The 15,840-nt window shown below is 43.4% G+C and overlaps 1 protein-coding gene across 5 annotated transcripts in view; it reads right to left on the reverse strand.

Moving 5' to 3' along the window:
* Positions 1-1,732: 1,732 nt before the first annotated feature.
* TBC1D30 (TBC1 domain family member 30) overlaps positions 1,733-15,840 on the reverse strand; it is a 77,558-nt gene continuing 63,450 nt past the window's right edge. For 3 of the 5 annotated variants that reach the window (XM_024576412.3, XM_045184606.3, XM_024576411.3), the window contains 5 exons: positions 14,668-14,780; positions 11,141-11,280; positions 8,511-8,717; positions 8,279-8,338; positions 1,733-5,260 (listed from right to left, as the gene is read on the reverse strand). In XM_024576412.3, coding sequence (XP_024432180.2) covers positions 4,479-5,260; positions 8,279-8,338; positions 8,511-8,717; positions 11,141-11,280; positions 14,668-14,780 — 1,302 coding nt within the window. In that variant the 3' untranslated portion in view covers positions 1,733-4,478. The remainder of the gene's footprint in view (positions 5,261-8,278; positions 8,339-8,510; positions 8,718-11,140; positions 11,281-14,667; positions 14,781-15,840) is intronic. The other 2 variants (XM_045184608.3, XM_045184607.2) reach the window with 1 other exon arrangement.

Raw genomic sequence — 15,840 nt, forward strand, 5'->3', positions numbered from 1 at the left:
GAAAGGCGCACCTGTGCTGCATGGAAGGAAGAGAAGGGGATGGAGCACGACTCTGCGGGAGGTCAAAGGGTTTGACCTGAGCTGAGCACCAGGACACAAGTCGATTCAGCTTCAGGAAATGGCTGGCAGGGACCTCACAGGAGCCAACCCCACCCTGAAAGTCTAGAAGTCCCCATTCGGTCCCCACTTGATAAAGCACAGGCGGCCTTTGTGGGAGAACCACACTGCACAGTTCTTTCTTCAGTCGCCATCCGGGAGGGCCTCGCGCCCACGGTGGTACCGGTGACTCTCTGACTCAGGACCTCACAGACTTGAACTGCCTCGTGCGAATGACAGATAACTGTGAGTTCAGTGGATCACACATGGGCCACTGTACTCCCATCCTGTGTAATTCACCCAACCACTCCCCCCGTTCTCAGGTGTTTACGTTGTTTCCAAATTTCCAGCAGTAAATTTAATGCTGCAATGAACATGTGCACATAAAACTTTTATTGCTATCACTTCCAACTCTTAAATATTTAATGTTCTTTGATGAAACCTGGTAAGTTATTTTCTCGAGTTCAAGATACCAAGTCCCAAGTACTTCCTTCTCAAAGGATGCAACTAGAGTTCGTTTGATAAAGTTCAACACTTGATTTAAAAAAAAAAAAAAAAAAAACCTCTTAGCTAGCAAAGAATAAAAGGTAATTTCTTTAACTTGATAAAAGATACCTACCGGAAATCTAAGCAAACATGTTACTTAAGGGTTCCCCTAAAGGTCAGGAGTGAGATATGAATGCCTATTATCACTGTTTCTATCAACAATGAAGATCCTAGTGGGGGTGGGGGCAGCAGAAACTTGCTGCCTCTTCCAGAGGTACAGAAAAACAGGCATTCTCGTTCACTGCTTATCTAGTAAGTTCAGTCTTTAAGGATGGCAATTTGGCAACATATGTAAGTCTTAAAGGCACATACTAACCCTGTACCTCCATCCCTATGAACATACCCTAAGAAGATACTTAGGGCTGTGTCCAAAAATGTAAATGTTAGGATGCTCGCTCACTCCAGTACTATCTACAATCAGAAACAAGCTGGGTGGCACCAGGTACTCGTTTTTCGAACTCTGGTGTGAACACATGATGCAGTACTAGTCACAGAGAATGACGCTGCATGAGAGCAATTACTGGGAAGACGGCTTAGACTTGTATGCTCGATGTGCCTTTCATAGATAATGGTGTACACACACGCGCACACACACAGTAACGTATTGGAAAGACCCATACCAGAATATGGGTGATTTCTTGTGCTGTTTTCCTAGTTCCCTTAAAAGGTGTCGTACTCCTGATTGGGACATGTATATACTTACAATGCTTCCTCACATGATGGGTGAAGGCAGCAGCTGTATACTTGGTAACAGCTATTACTCTGGAACCCACAGACCAGAAAGCTAAGTTGCATCCTTATTGCTCTATTTTATTAAACAAAGGAAAATCTAAAGGTTAATTTTGTACGCACGCATGCACACACTTAAGCGATCTCTGCTGACTCACATTCAGGAACCCACTGTCCTGCCAAGGTCTCGGCAGGCCACCGGCCACCACGCAGCCCAGAGCTTCGACGGGGGAGATGGAGCTGATCGGGCTGTTTCCCTGGTTCGTGTGACCAAGGTGGTGGAAAGGTGAAGAGAAAGGAGGAAGGGGGATCTCACTACAGTGTTCTGTGCACGCGCTCAGACAAAAAACAGCACAACAGCTACAACAATGTGAGGATCTTTATGCACATATCTCTGAAATCCACACAGTTCTTCAGAACGGCAGAGACACAAAAAAGGAATGTCCTATTCCAAACAGTTACAGCCATAGGCCAACATTACAAACTAGGTTTAGGTTGTCTGGAGGCTTCTGTAAGAGGACTGAGGTTCAGAGGCGTCAGACGGAGTCGGCTCCCGGCGTAAGTGCTGACAGGGCGCAGGCATCCCTGAAGATAAAGAAACCGCTACGGGGTAAGTACTTCTGGTGCTTGCATACAGTGTCCGATACATAGGGGAGATACCGAGTTCATACTGGTCTTTGTTCATGCAGTGTGCTGGAGGCTGCTGCCGATTTATTTTCTAAAGTAGGCAAGGCTTCTAAGTGGACCGAGTCATAGTTGATAGTGGTTACATGGTATAATGCATGCACATTACTGGTACAGAGAGTGCATTAACAGGAAATCTGTCGGTGTTTTAAATCCTGACAAGGTCATTGTTACCTCAGAAGATGATTATGTTTTCAGTTATTCGTTCATTCAACAAACACTCATCCCATGCTCATGCATCCCTTTCTAAGACCAGCATGGGGAACACGCATGTGCTGCCAACACGGAGACAGGTGGTGACAGCGATGGCCAGATCCACCACCGCCCGTCTGGACCCAGACCCTCAGGGAGCTGTGAGCTGACTCAAGAGAGAGCAATTCGCTGTGCAAGTCAGACATCCCTCAAGGGGAACAAGGCTCTTCTGACTCATTTGGAACGGGGGAGGAGAAAAGAATATGAGGTGGAATCATTCCTATCTGTCAGGTTTAACAGATGAAAGAAAGTCGTGTCATTTGCTTAACTTGGAGAAATGCAGTGGGCCTCGATCCCAGGCAGTTTGCAAAATAAGCCCAAGTCTCCACTTCCACCCTCCCCAAAACATGGACTGTGAGACTGGCTCCTTTTTAAAGAAGCTACATGCTAACTTCAGGTAGCACGGAATTCACGACCGAAACTGCAATATCTTATTAGTCATGCTTCCCATCTTCAGTTCCTTTGGGGGTAAAAATAGCACACAGGATAAAATGACTTTTTGCCATTGCATTTGTCCTCTTGTGCTTCGTACTCAGAAAAGCCCACACAACCACATTCTCTGTTTTATTATAAAAATGTATACCCCTCACAGTAAAAGCCCTGTCTAAACCTATAGCTTTGGTTTCAGAATTGGCAATCCAATTAGCCCAAATTAACATTGACTGCATCGGCCCTACGCCCGCAAACACGACCACCGTCCTCCAGAGACAGGATAAAGACGCCGAGTCTATTCCCATGACTGAGAGAGAAGGGGAGTGATGGGTGAGCCTTCTTTTTAGCCACAAGACTTCATGCAGCATTTTAAAAATGAACTATCTGTTCAGATAAAAGGGGTTGAGCAGGTTTGGGGAAACACGGTCACAGGACTGGCAGGATGTGGAGAAAGGTCCTTGTAGTCAGGAGGGAGTGCAGTGAGTGGCTCCTCAGTCTTGCTGTGTAGAACCTGTGTAGCCAACACACCTGTGTACAAAGGGCATTACCCCCGCCTATTGCCCTGGAGGAAATGTGGCTGAGTCGTGCTGAATACCGGCAGCATTTACCTCGAGTGTCTGAAGTGCTACTTCACCTCTCTGCGGCTCAGTTTCCTTCTGCTTAGTGGCCGTAACAGGTCTGTCTCTGACCTGCTGGGACCCGGGGAGGAGTGGATGAGAGAGGGCTAGAAAGCCGTGGGGCCTTCTCCAGAGAAAGGCAGTGTTCAAGTAACAAGGTATTCAAAGTATTCCAATCGACAAAAAAAGCACAAAATTCAAGTAACAGAGTTGCAGGGGCTATGTCCCAGCTTTTGAGCAGAGGCCTGGCTGCATCTGCGGTGATGAGCTGGGAGGGAAAAGAGCTGCACAGTGGAGGAGGCGGGACAAGCTGCGCGCAGAGCCCAGCACGTCACCCCCCCACCGGGGCCCCACATGCCATTAAGAGGAGAAAATGAACCTTGGGGAAAGCTTAGTGGAATGAGCCAGCTGTTTAGAGAAGCTGCTGAGTGCACATCCCATTTGTGTTCTCTGCACAAGATCTTCAAGTCAGCGATCAACTACATTTCAAGGGAAAAAGGTTTTCTTCCTTTTGCACATAGAAATAGAAAGTGAGGGAAAGGCTATCTAGATTTTTCTCCTGCACTTTAGCAGAAGCATAAAAAACAATCTGAGACTGGCTAAAAGAAACGGCCGAAGGAAAACTCACACATACAAACATCTCCCCAACAGGGCATGAAGAGGAAAATCAGGAAGTTTTTTTGCAACTAAGAACTTACTTTCTTTTCACAGTTTCTGCCTAGCAAGGTAGTGGTGCATGCTTGAGTGTAATAATGCCCAAAAGACTAGAAGCTTTGGGGACCCTGAAGGCCCTTGAAACAGGACGAAGGAAGAAGGGTTAACAGTCTAGACACATAAGTCTTTTCTAAACAGTTGACGATGAAAAATTGGAAAAACTTCACATTTTAAAACCACAATATTTATTTTGCCACAAGAATCCACTGTACCAGTTATCAGTGGATCGGAAAACATCCCTACTCTAGCTCCCATTATAAAACTTCCAACTCCCATCTTTATGAATGCGGCTCATCTCGGAACCTAACTATTCGTTTTCACTGGACAACTGAAATTCTTTTGCAGCCATTTACCTGAAACCCTCATACCACCGTGAAAAGGAGAATCTCAATAAAACATTTCTGGGAATCATCGTTTCTTAGTGCTACTGTTTCCACCACCGGGTTTGCTGAAGCTCCTGCTCATATGAGGGAAGTGCACGGTTGGGGTTCGTTCTGTGGGACCATATAACCCCAAATTCCTGGCAGTGGCTGACTTCCGCAGTGGCTTGATGCTGGGAAAGGGGTTGAAGATGGGAGTTTTCGGGTGGCTGCCTTGGGGAGCTTTGCTGGTGGCTTTGTTTTCTCCAGGGGCATCAGACTGCTCTGGGAAGTGCCGCAGGCAGGGCAGGTGTCCCTGGGGCTTGGCATCAGCAGCAGCAGTCCCTGGGTTCAGTTCCAAGGCTCCTAATCTCACCTGGACTGCAGACACATCAGCATCTCCAAACACTGGCTCCGGAGACTGCCCCTCCACAGTCCTGGCAGCGCTGCCTTCAGCGCCGCCCCCTTCTCTTCCGGCTGTCGCTGCACAACTGGAAGAAAACGCCTCTGCTGCCCCCAGGCTGCTGGCCTTGCAGCCCTCATTCTGTTCTTCTATCAGCCCCACGGTGTCCCCGCAGCCTGGCTGACTCTTGGTCCTTGTCATGTTCTTCTTGTGGACTCGGATGTGAGTTCGCCATGGAGAGTTGAGCTTCGACTTAAGGTCTTCGTAGGGGATAGGAGACAATTTGCCTCCTGAGTGACCAGGGATGTGAATGACAGCATTCCTGGCGGCTCTGTTTGACATTTTCATCTTCTTTCCTAAAAGAAGGTGGTTTATAACTGGAGAGTTGTTTACCTGAGACGGGAGAATGCTGGTCACTGGTCCTTTGTCTGAAAGAAGCATTGAAAGGGTGTGTGAAACATACCCCAGAGAAGCAAAACACACCCCTCCCATAACCAGAATCACACAGAGATTGCTCCCATGCCCTCTCCCCCGCATTCCCACGGTACTGGTGGAGTCATGTGACTGAAAGCAGCAAAAACTGAGTTCCAACCGAGAGCCGGGGGCACCTATTCCCTTCTCTTCGAAGAGGCAGAGACCAGGGGCTGAGGATGCAAGGAGGAACTGGACTGTGATCCCTCCCGACTCATCAGAGCCCTGATGACGTTTCCAGGGAGTTTCTGTCTCAGAGGTCTTCCATCCAGAAAATTTTGAAGATGTTTTAAAAATAATGAGTCAAACACTACGACCATATGGATTATCAGCAGTTGGTTTCTGGGAGGTAGGAAAAGAACACACTGCATATTGTGAAGTGAGTGAGAGAAGTGATGAGAACTTGGGGAAAACGCAGTAAAATCGCAGCTATATAATGTCTGGTCCCAGGTATGAGAAACCACTGTGCCCTCCAGGGACTTGGAAAGCCAGTCGAAAACTGGAAATCTGCAAAAGCTTTGCTCTCCTGGAGGGCACTGTTGGCAGTATTGTTGCCCTCCTCCTGTGGCCATGACAGGGCCCCTACTCCGTGAAGCTTAAACACACTTGGCCCCAGAGACAACAGCAGCAAGCAGAAGGAGCGGGGAGAAGGTTCCGCCCTCTCTGGGCAAGCAACCTTCCCTCCGACATCCACATCGCCCAGCTGAGCTTCCTTCTGTACTTCTCCACTGTGGTCTTCTACCTCTGGTCACACACCAACCCTCAGTGAAAGAGCTGACAACTGTCTCCTCTTCACCCCATGTCCTACCATCTCCTTCAGTGACTACTGTCTGAGTGACCCATCCTCATAGTTTTTCAACCTCCCCAGTTCCATCCTAAACCTTATCGCCTAGATCTACGCAACATGGAAAACATTCAACTCTAATATCCTTCTCTTTGACTCTTCCAGCTCTCAGGCTCTCATTTGAACTCCACCCGGTGCTGGATTCAGTGGTTCGATTCTTGATCATTGGAACTTGAACCTTTGTTTCCTTGATCCCTCCATCCTCTAGTAACTTCTTGTCTAGCTTTGACCCACTGAGACCTGGCCCACCCTGATGGCTGCACAGCTGATTACATGGATGCTGCATCCCCAGTGACCACGTGTTCCAGGCATCCCTCTCCCTCTGTCACACATGCCTGGCAAAACCCCAACCTGGATCCACAATCCACGTTCTCTTTTCCAAAAGGGAGCTGCTAAAAGCTATAGGGGGAGAAAAATCACACGGCCATGTGGATTGACAGCCCTTTGAATTCAGAGCTTCCTATTTAGTTAGGTACTCAATGCTGCTGAAACATCTTTTTCTTTCACTCTGCCATTGCTTTCAACAGCCGATCCAAATCTTCATTATTTTCTTTAAGCTCCCATTCAACCCTCAACTTACTCCCAAGAAAACAACTTTTGCTCCAATTTCTCCATGAAAACAGAAGCTATCAGGTCTGAATGACCTCAACTTCCTGCCCTCTGTAAACTTGGAAGCTGGTATCTCAACCAGCTTCCTTACCACCTTCCTTTAAGTCTCAGATGTAATGGTCTTTTGCTTCTAGCTCAAGTTCAGTCTCCACCTGTGCTGCTAATCCTGTCCCATCCCACCCCCTCTAACACCTTTCAACTCAGTGTGTGGTCCCCACCCAGCAGTGGTGGCATCACCTAACAGCTTGTTGAAACTGCATAACCTCAGCCCCACCCTAAATCTACCAAAACAGACTCTTCATTTTAACAGATTCCAAAGTGATTCCTCTGCACAGGAAAGTTTGAGAAGAAATGCTCTAGAACACTCTCTCCCTAAAAATAACCAAATAAACCATGTTCTAGAGTAGGGGCTGGCAAACTTTCACTGTAAAGGACCAGATTATATATATTCTAGCCACTGTACTATAAAATCTGTCATACACAACATGTAAACAATGGTCATGCCTGTATTCCAATAAAACTTGACTTACAGAAACAGGCAGCAAGCAGGATTTGGCCTGTAGACCACAGTTTGCTGACTCCTGACTAGAGAACAAAGTGCTGGGCTGATTTAGCACCCAATGGTGATCGGTCACTATCTCACCCAAAGATTCATACGGCACAGCTGAAAAGGGACTACACAAAGGATTAGAACACGGGACTCCAGCACTGGCCTGACCGCTGACTACAGCTACATAATCCTGGACAACTGCTAAGCCTTCCTGAATCACCACTTCCTCACCTTTTAAAAGGATGTAAGAGTACCTGTCCTCGCCTTCCTCACAGATTTGCTTTAAGGACCAAATGAGGACACGTATGTGCCAATGCTTTGTAAACTAAAGTGCTGTAGCTGTCGGTTTCTTTTGTGGTTGCTTTCCTAATGATTCAGGATACAGTACGCATCTTCAAGAAGTTGCCCTCCATCCCTGAGAAGTGGGACGTAAAGTCAGTTTTTGTGCAAGATCAGTCACGTGCTCACAAGCCTCTTAAAAACATGTCAGATTTATATTTGGGGCAATTCTGAACAGGTATCATTTTCATTAGAATTTCACTTAGAACAAGACAAATCAACTCCAAAATCAGCACGTATGAAACAACAAAGCAGATTGTTTACCGGGATTTTTGGAATTAAAAACACAAAGAAAAAAGAAGCTCGACAATCCTTGGAAAAGAGCGTTTCCGATTGTGTTACAACCGTTCTCATCAGCAGAGTCCCGAGACGCCGCTTGCCCTGCAGCGAGGCGTAGTAACGGCTTTCTCCTTGTCCTGGGACCACAGCATCTGTTACATTACCCCCTAGAAGACTAATGGATGGCTTAACTTCCTGGCACGCAGATCACTAAATGCTATTTTCAAATGCCCGGAATTTCAGAGGCAATAGCTCCCAAACATCTCAAGTCCAAGGGTTGTTTGGCTTTGCAACATTCTAATCATTTGTAAAACCCCTCTCCGCAAGCACACATAGCAAAGATGTGTTTGATACCATCCATTGCCTGGTCCTTGGGACCTAAAAAGAACCCATGGTCTTTTTCTTCTTTAGAGCCTGATAAAATAAAATTAAAAGTGAGATGCTAAATCTGCTATCACCTCGTGCCAGCTGTGTTTGTGGATGCTGAGCTACAGGGAGTAGTAATCCCGAGGGCATCCTAGGAATATTTGTTCTTCCTTTCACAAGCTGAACACGGAGTTGAAATGGATTCAAAGAATCGCATTACCTGCTCTGATGTACACCTGATGGACCTGCTGCTGCTGCTTCTTTTTAATCCGAGAATACTGCCGCTTTAGCGCACTGATGTCCGTGGTCATGCGCTCCATCATCATACTGTTAAAGGCCGCGTGGTATTCACTTCGACAGGAATTAATCGCTCCTGGACTCAGCTCCGCAATGTTATTAGATCTCAGACTCTGCTCTTCATTTGGTTCTGTGCCCGAGGGAGGAGACGAGGAGATGCTGTCAGTGGAGGAGAACGGAACTAAAGGGGCACTGATTACACTATAACTCGAAGTTGCGTCATAATCTCCAGAAAATTCTAAACCACACAAAAATGTACACTAGAATTTGTCTAGTGCTTGTTTTAATTTAGCCCTGAAAATATTTCTGAATTTTATTAGCCTAACTGTAGGTCTGAAATAAGCAGTGTGGGCTCACTGTTTGATTTTATTACCATTTTCTTCATTATATAGACATAAGATTAATTGTTTCCAGAAAAAAATCACTGTTGTTAAATGCCATTAGGAAACTATTACTCCAGCTGTCAAGCCATTGTTCAGGTTTCCATATAAATGCAGGAGGATTTATAAAGGATTGATAGTTTGTAAAGTTTAATCCATCATTACAAGTGAGTTTTTAAGTTAAAAACAGCAACACATTCTATGAAATTATCAAAACTTCAAGACACGCTACCGCTAGAAGTAAATGTTTTTATTCATTTAACACCACTTCCTGACCATATACTGTGTGCGTTATGTCTGATGTGGTTTCTGTTCCCGTGACACCTACAACTAGCAGATTTGTCCCTGAAGGAAAACTGAGGTTACGTGTAAGCGAGAGAAACAAGAACCACGTGAGAGGGCGCTCACAGGCCGCACAGGCAAGGGGGGCCGCCCGAGGCTTCTCTGGCCCAGTGTGTGAAGCACACCTGGGGGCCGGCTCAAGGAAAAAGATTAATAGGGATTCCAACTATTCTAAAAACTGCTGCAAGTGTTATTCAGAAGCTAAACATCTGATAAATTTACTTCCTTTTTTTGCTGAAAACACTTGTGCAAAGAGAAGAAAATTAAAAGGGGACCGGCAGATCTGAACTGAAGTAAAACCAATACAAAGGCTAATGATGACAGTTAGGAGAAAGTGATCGTGCCGTCCCAGAGCGCAGAGCTGCGCAGAAAGAGAGACGGAGAAAAGGGAGCGCAGACTCAGACTTCAGAAATGTAGCTTCAAAAACTTTAGAGTTAAAATTCACATGGATCCCATGCCTAGAAACCAAAAGCTGAAATCCAGGCAACAGGAGAGAGGGTGGATGGCATTAAGAAATCAATAGGGTTCTTGTTGGGTTCACATTTTTAAAAGCCTTTTAAAAAGATAAGAGGAAAGTACATACCAAGGACATACACACAAGAGTATGAACCCAAACCATGAAACAGGTTAAAATTCAAAACAAGCTAAGGCTTAGGGAAAATACCCAAAACTAGCACTACCAAAAAGATGAAGAAGATAAAGGAGACAAAAAAAAAGATAAAGGAAAAAGACATTAATAGTGACAGCAACAAAGCACAAGAGGAGGAGAAGGAGCAGGAAAAAGATAAAGATGAAGAAGAAAACTTCTAAAGAATGAAAATGAGAAGATAGCCCCGTGACTTTGAGAAGGTGGTATAAAGTTAGCAGATGACAGAGAAGGCAAAGGTGTTTGACATGTTTTGTTTCTGTCCCCTTTTAGCAAGGAGAATGGTCCTCACACTGAAGACCTAGAATAAATATCCCAAAGGAAGAACTGCCACTCAAGACGGGAAAGAACAGAGTGAGAGCACCGCAAACTGCTGCAAAAGAGTTCGTTACCGACAATGTCTAGACTGCAGGAAATCTATTCTGTGCAAGAAAAAAGACAAGGATAACCCGGCGTCCGATTCAGAGCACCACATTTTACAAGGGGCACGACCAAACTGCAGGACATGTAGAAGTGAGTTTATAGACTATGAACAGTTCTGAAAGTCATACCCTGTGAGAAATGCTTAAAGAAATTCTAAACTTGGGCCATGGAGAAAGCTTTCGGGGACATGATGGCTCTCCTCAAAGATCTGAGGAGCCATCCAGCCAAAGGGGAGGTAGACTCATTCTGTTTTCTTCCGAACAAACTGTTAATAGAGCTGTAGGTGGAGGTTATCTCTTTGCAGCGGGAAACCCTGGGCTAAGTGGAGAAATCTAACAGGATGTTTTATGAGATAATGAGTTTCTTGTCACTCGAATTCAAGCAGAGGCCACAATGTTTTAGATTCAGAGGGTATTTCTATACTGCAAGAGAAGCCAGTCTAGAATGAATTCAATTAAACTCAAACAGAATACAGTAGGCATCCATTACATTCTAGGTTCTACACTAAGGCGCTAAGCATGCAAAGTTGAATCAGTGAGAGGGACAAAGTCACCATAAAAAAATAAATGTATATGCATGCAACACATAACGCAGAGAGATCCTACTAAATGATAAAGTAACAGAGAAGATTCCTTTAATAAAGACTTTTAATAGGGGTACGAGTTCAGGAAACAGTAGGAATTTACGGCACACAAGAATAATATCCCTGCTAGAGTGAACTAACACGCTGTGACCATCTAAATAGACAGCCACCTCTTTACCTTTAACTTGCTTTTGGTACTTCTGCAGTTCAGGCGCCAGGAGCCCACTGAAAGGTCCAAGACACCCCACGGCATTAGCAATAGCATCTTCATCATCTGGGTCATTCTCTTCATCACTGTCTCTGACCTTCCCGGGTCGTCTTGGAAAACATAAATAAAAATACATATTCAAAGAATATAGTGGCATTAAAAAGTAAGTAATATAGTCACATGGTTTAAATGACATGTGTAATTTATAAATGTAAAAAGTCTCTCTCTCATCACTATCCAACTTCTGCCCAGCTGTCCCACCTAATCCCCCCATGTGAACACCACTAGCTAATGACATATGTAATTTCGAATTAGTGTTTTGGGTTCCTTCCCAGAAGATATATTCCCAGAAGTGGGATTGCTGGATCAAAAGGCAGATCCATGTTTAATTTTTCGAGATATCTCTATACTGCTTTCCATAGTGGCTGCACCAGTCTGCATTCCCAACAACAGTTCAAAAAGGTTCCCCTTTCTCCACATCCTCACCAGCACTTGTTAATTTGTTGATGATGGCCATTCTGACAGGTGTGAGATGGAATCTCACTGTGATTTTAATTTGCATTTCTCTAATGATTAGTGATGCTGAGCATCTTTTCGTGTCTATTAGCCATCTGTATGTCCTCTTTGGAGAAGTGTTTATTCAGGTCCTTTGCCCATTTTTCAATTGGGTTGTTTTCTTGGTTTTGAGTTTTGTCAGTATTTTATAAATTTTGGATAGTAACCCCTTATCAGATGTATTGCCGAATATGTTCTCCCATTCTGTGGGCTGTCTTTCTATTTTGTTGATGATTTCCTTGGCTGTGCAAAAACTTTTTAGTTTGATGTAGTCCCATTTGTTTGTTTTTTCTTTTGTTTCCCTTGTCTGGGGAGAGATATAATCAATAGAAAATTCCTATGAGCAATGTCCTAGATTTTGCTGCCTATGTTTTCTTCTAGGATTTTTATGGTTTGGGGTCTAATATTTAAGACATTGATCCATTTTGAATTTATTCTTGTGTGTGGTATAAGAAGGTGGTCTGGTTTCATTTTTCTACACATATCTGTCCAATTTTCCCAACACCATTTATTGAATAAACTATCTTTAGCCCATTGTATGTGCTTGTTTCCTCTATTAACTGACTATAAAGGCATGGGTTTATTTCTGGGCTCTCTGTTCTGCTCCATCAATTTAAGTGTCCATTTTTATCCCACTACCAGGCTGTTTTGATTACTATAGCCTTATAGTATAGTTTGACATTAGGTAGTGTGACTCCTCCAACTTTGTTCTTCTTTCTCAGGATTGCTGTTGCACTGTGGGGCCTTTTGTGGTTCCATATAAATTTTTGAAATGGACCGTGGTTCTAGTTCTTTGAAATACATCACTGGAATAATATGGGAATTGTGTTGAATGTATAGGTTTCTTTGAGTAGTATGGACATTTTAATGATGTTTATTCTTCTTATCCATGAACACAGTATATGCTTCCACTTACTTGTATCTCTTCAATTTCTTTCTTCAGCGTCTTATAATTTTTCATACACAGGTCTTTTACACCCTTGGTTAGGTTTATTCCTAGGTATTTTATTCTTTTAGAAACAATTATGAATGGGATTGTTTTCTTAATTTCCCTCTCTCTTAGTTTGTTATTGGCATATAAAAATGCAACTGATTTCTGGTTATTAATTTTGTATCCTGCTACTTTGCTGAATTCATTTATCAGTTCTAGTAGTTTCTTGGTGGAACCTTTGGGGTTCTCTATGTGCAGTATCATGTCATCTGCAAATAAAGACAGTTTTACTTCTTCCTTTCCAATTTGGATGCCTTTTACTTCTTCTTATCTCGTTGCCATGGCTAGGACTTCCAGTGCTGTACTGAGTAAGAGTAGTGAAAGTGGACATCTCCATTTCATGTTGTCCAAAATATTTAAGGTCCTCTCACTTTTTTAATTTTTTTGTTTTTGTTGCTCTGCCTGGTTGTTTTTTCTACCTTGTCTTCCAAATCACTGATTTGATCCTCTGCTTCATCTAACCTACTGTTTATTCCTTCCAGGGTATTATTTATTCTCAGATATTGCATTCTTTACTTTGACTGGTCCTTTTTCATGGTTCCTACGTCTTTTTCCATGCTGTTGAGTGTCCTTATAATCATTACTATAAACTCTCTATATGATAAATTGCTTGCCTTCATTCATTTCAACTAGTTCTTCCAGAGAATTCTCTTGTTCTTTCATTTGGTGTCTGTTTCTTTGTCTTCCCTATTTGGCTGCTGCTTTGTATTTTCCAACTTAGTTGTTAAACCAATCAAGCTGTGATCAGCTTAAGTGCCACATGATGGGGCAGAGTAATTCCTGCAGGCAGGGCTATTGCTTCCCCTCAGGCTGATGCCACTTGGAGCAGAGTGCTCTGCCTGAGAAAGATGACTTCTGCAGTGTGGGGAATGTCTCAGCACAGGGATCCTGATAGCTGCTCCTTCAGTTCCCTCCCCAGAGCCACCAAGCCCAGACTCTCCTCAAGTGCCCCTAGTCCCCTGTGTCCTCACTCTGCCAGAGTCCAGAGTAAGTGGCTGCAAACAAAATTTTGTGTGTTGGCCCTTTAAGAGTCTCCAGCCACCTTTCACTGGCAAAGAGAAACCTTGCTGCCTTTCATTGCTGGATGTTATCTGGGTTCCTTTCTGGCTCTGGTGCTGTAGGATGGGGAGCCCAGCTTGGGATTTAGACCCCACATTTCTCAGGGGGAACCCCCGGCTGCTGAAATATCCCTCTGGCACTTCAGCTGCTGCCTGTGGGAGCCCAGCCAGCCCTCTCGCGCCTCCTCTGCACTCCCTACCAGCCTTGTTGTGGTGGTTTCTTCTGTCTGTCCGTGGCTATCAGGCTTCTCTCCAGCTAGTGTTCAGTTCATTATTCAGAATGATTTCTCCACAATTTAGTTGTAATTCTGGATCGGTCCTGGGAGGAGGTTCGTGTAGCTTTCACTTACTCCTCCCCCATCTTGGAACCTCATATATTCATTTTTTTCTATTCAGTTCTTTCATCTATATAAAATGTATCCTGATATAGGATGTGAAGGACGACTCTAACTGTATTTCTTTCCAGATTAGGTCTCATTAACACCATTTACTAAATAATATATCTTTTCATTATTGATTTGATATGCCAAGTTTTCATATTCTGAATTCCTGTATGTATATTTGTCAATTTCCAGTATTTTAAATTAGCTCATCTGTCTCTTCATGCACCGGTTCTACACTACTTTAATTATTGAGATTTTTAATATTTGATATTTTAAATAAGTGGTGGGGTTGCTAAATGTGCTTCAGTTTACATTCTAATCTTTCTTACAAAGTAGACTTTAAAAAATCATTCTCTTGAGTTTAAATCAACACCTTAAAAACATTCAGGTTTTAAGTGCCAAACTACTTTGAATATGTTTCTAGGGCATAACAACTATTAAGTCACAACAACAAATTAAGGTATTAAGTCTTTTATCATGAAAACAAGAAGGGAAAAAAAGAGACCTTACCCAGAAATGGAGGTGGGTTTAACTGTAGCTGAGAATGGTGTAATGTTGTAGGTGTATTTTTCCCTCAACTCTGCCAATTGTGGAAAAGGGAATGGAGCCATAGAATAAACAGTCTGAAAAACAAAAGCAAAAATACCAAGCCTGAAATGGAGGCCTTAAATAACTCTTATCAATCCCAGAAAGACATGATTTCAGTGGGAAAGAGGAAATACTGCTTCCTACACAGCGAGTGGAAAAATTGTACTTCAATATCCATTTTAGAGAAAGACAAAAGAATACTGATAAACACAATAATGAGTTCTCGAATCAACCTGGTTGCAACTGGGCATTTCAACTGGTGAGCAAGGGTGGGCAAATGGGGCAGTGTGACTTCCTGCTGCCCGCTTCTGGGACGGGTGATTCAGAAACCCACAGCTCCCTCCTTTAATAAAGAGCCCATAGATGTTCTTCATGTATAGTGCTTGTTTTTCAAAGTTTTGTTTGACTCTTTTTATAGAGATTTAATGTCAGCCTGCTGGATAAAATTAAATCTCATGGTTAATCTGGTGATCAACTGCTCATTTTCTCCAAAAACACCTTTTCAAATATCTGTGAATTGGTGCTAAGTGGAAATTGTTAGCCATTATTTTTTTAAGTGACAGTGTAAAGCACAGGCTGTTAAACATCTATAAATAAAAATGAGAAAAACACCCGTGCTTCCTCCAGAATTTCACAATTATATGTCATTCTATCAGCAGGAAGAAAGTAATCTTATTTGCTCTCTTAATTTTATTAAAATTTAATTGCTCCAAAATTTTAATTATATTTTTTCTTCAATCCTTATGGTCCTTTTTTTTCAGATTTGCCCCTTTCTTTTAATTTTTTAAATATTTTACTGTTTATACTATTACAATTGTCCCAATTTCTCCCCCTTAGCTCTCTTTCATGCAGGCCCCCTCCCCTACTCCCTCAGGCAGTCCCCACACCATTGTCCATGTCCCTGGGCCATGCATGTGTGTTCTTTGGCTACTCCCTTCCCCTTCTTTCAACCAGTCCCCACCTTCTCCCTCTAATAGCATCTGCTTCAAAACTATTAAAGTATTTCTTTTTTTTTTAAACTATTGTTGAAGAACAGTCGTCTCCATTTTCCCACCACCACTCCCCCCTGTCCCACCCTGTTGGGAGATCTGGACA

This window comes from Desmodus rotundus, chromosome 3, assembly GCF_022682495.2.
Source record: "Desmodus rotundus isolate HL8 chromosome 3, HLdesRot8A.1, whole genome shotgun sequence".
Lineage (NCBI taxonomy): Eukaryota > Metazoa > Chordata > Mammalia > Chiroptera > Phyllostomidae > Desmodus > Desmodus rotundus.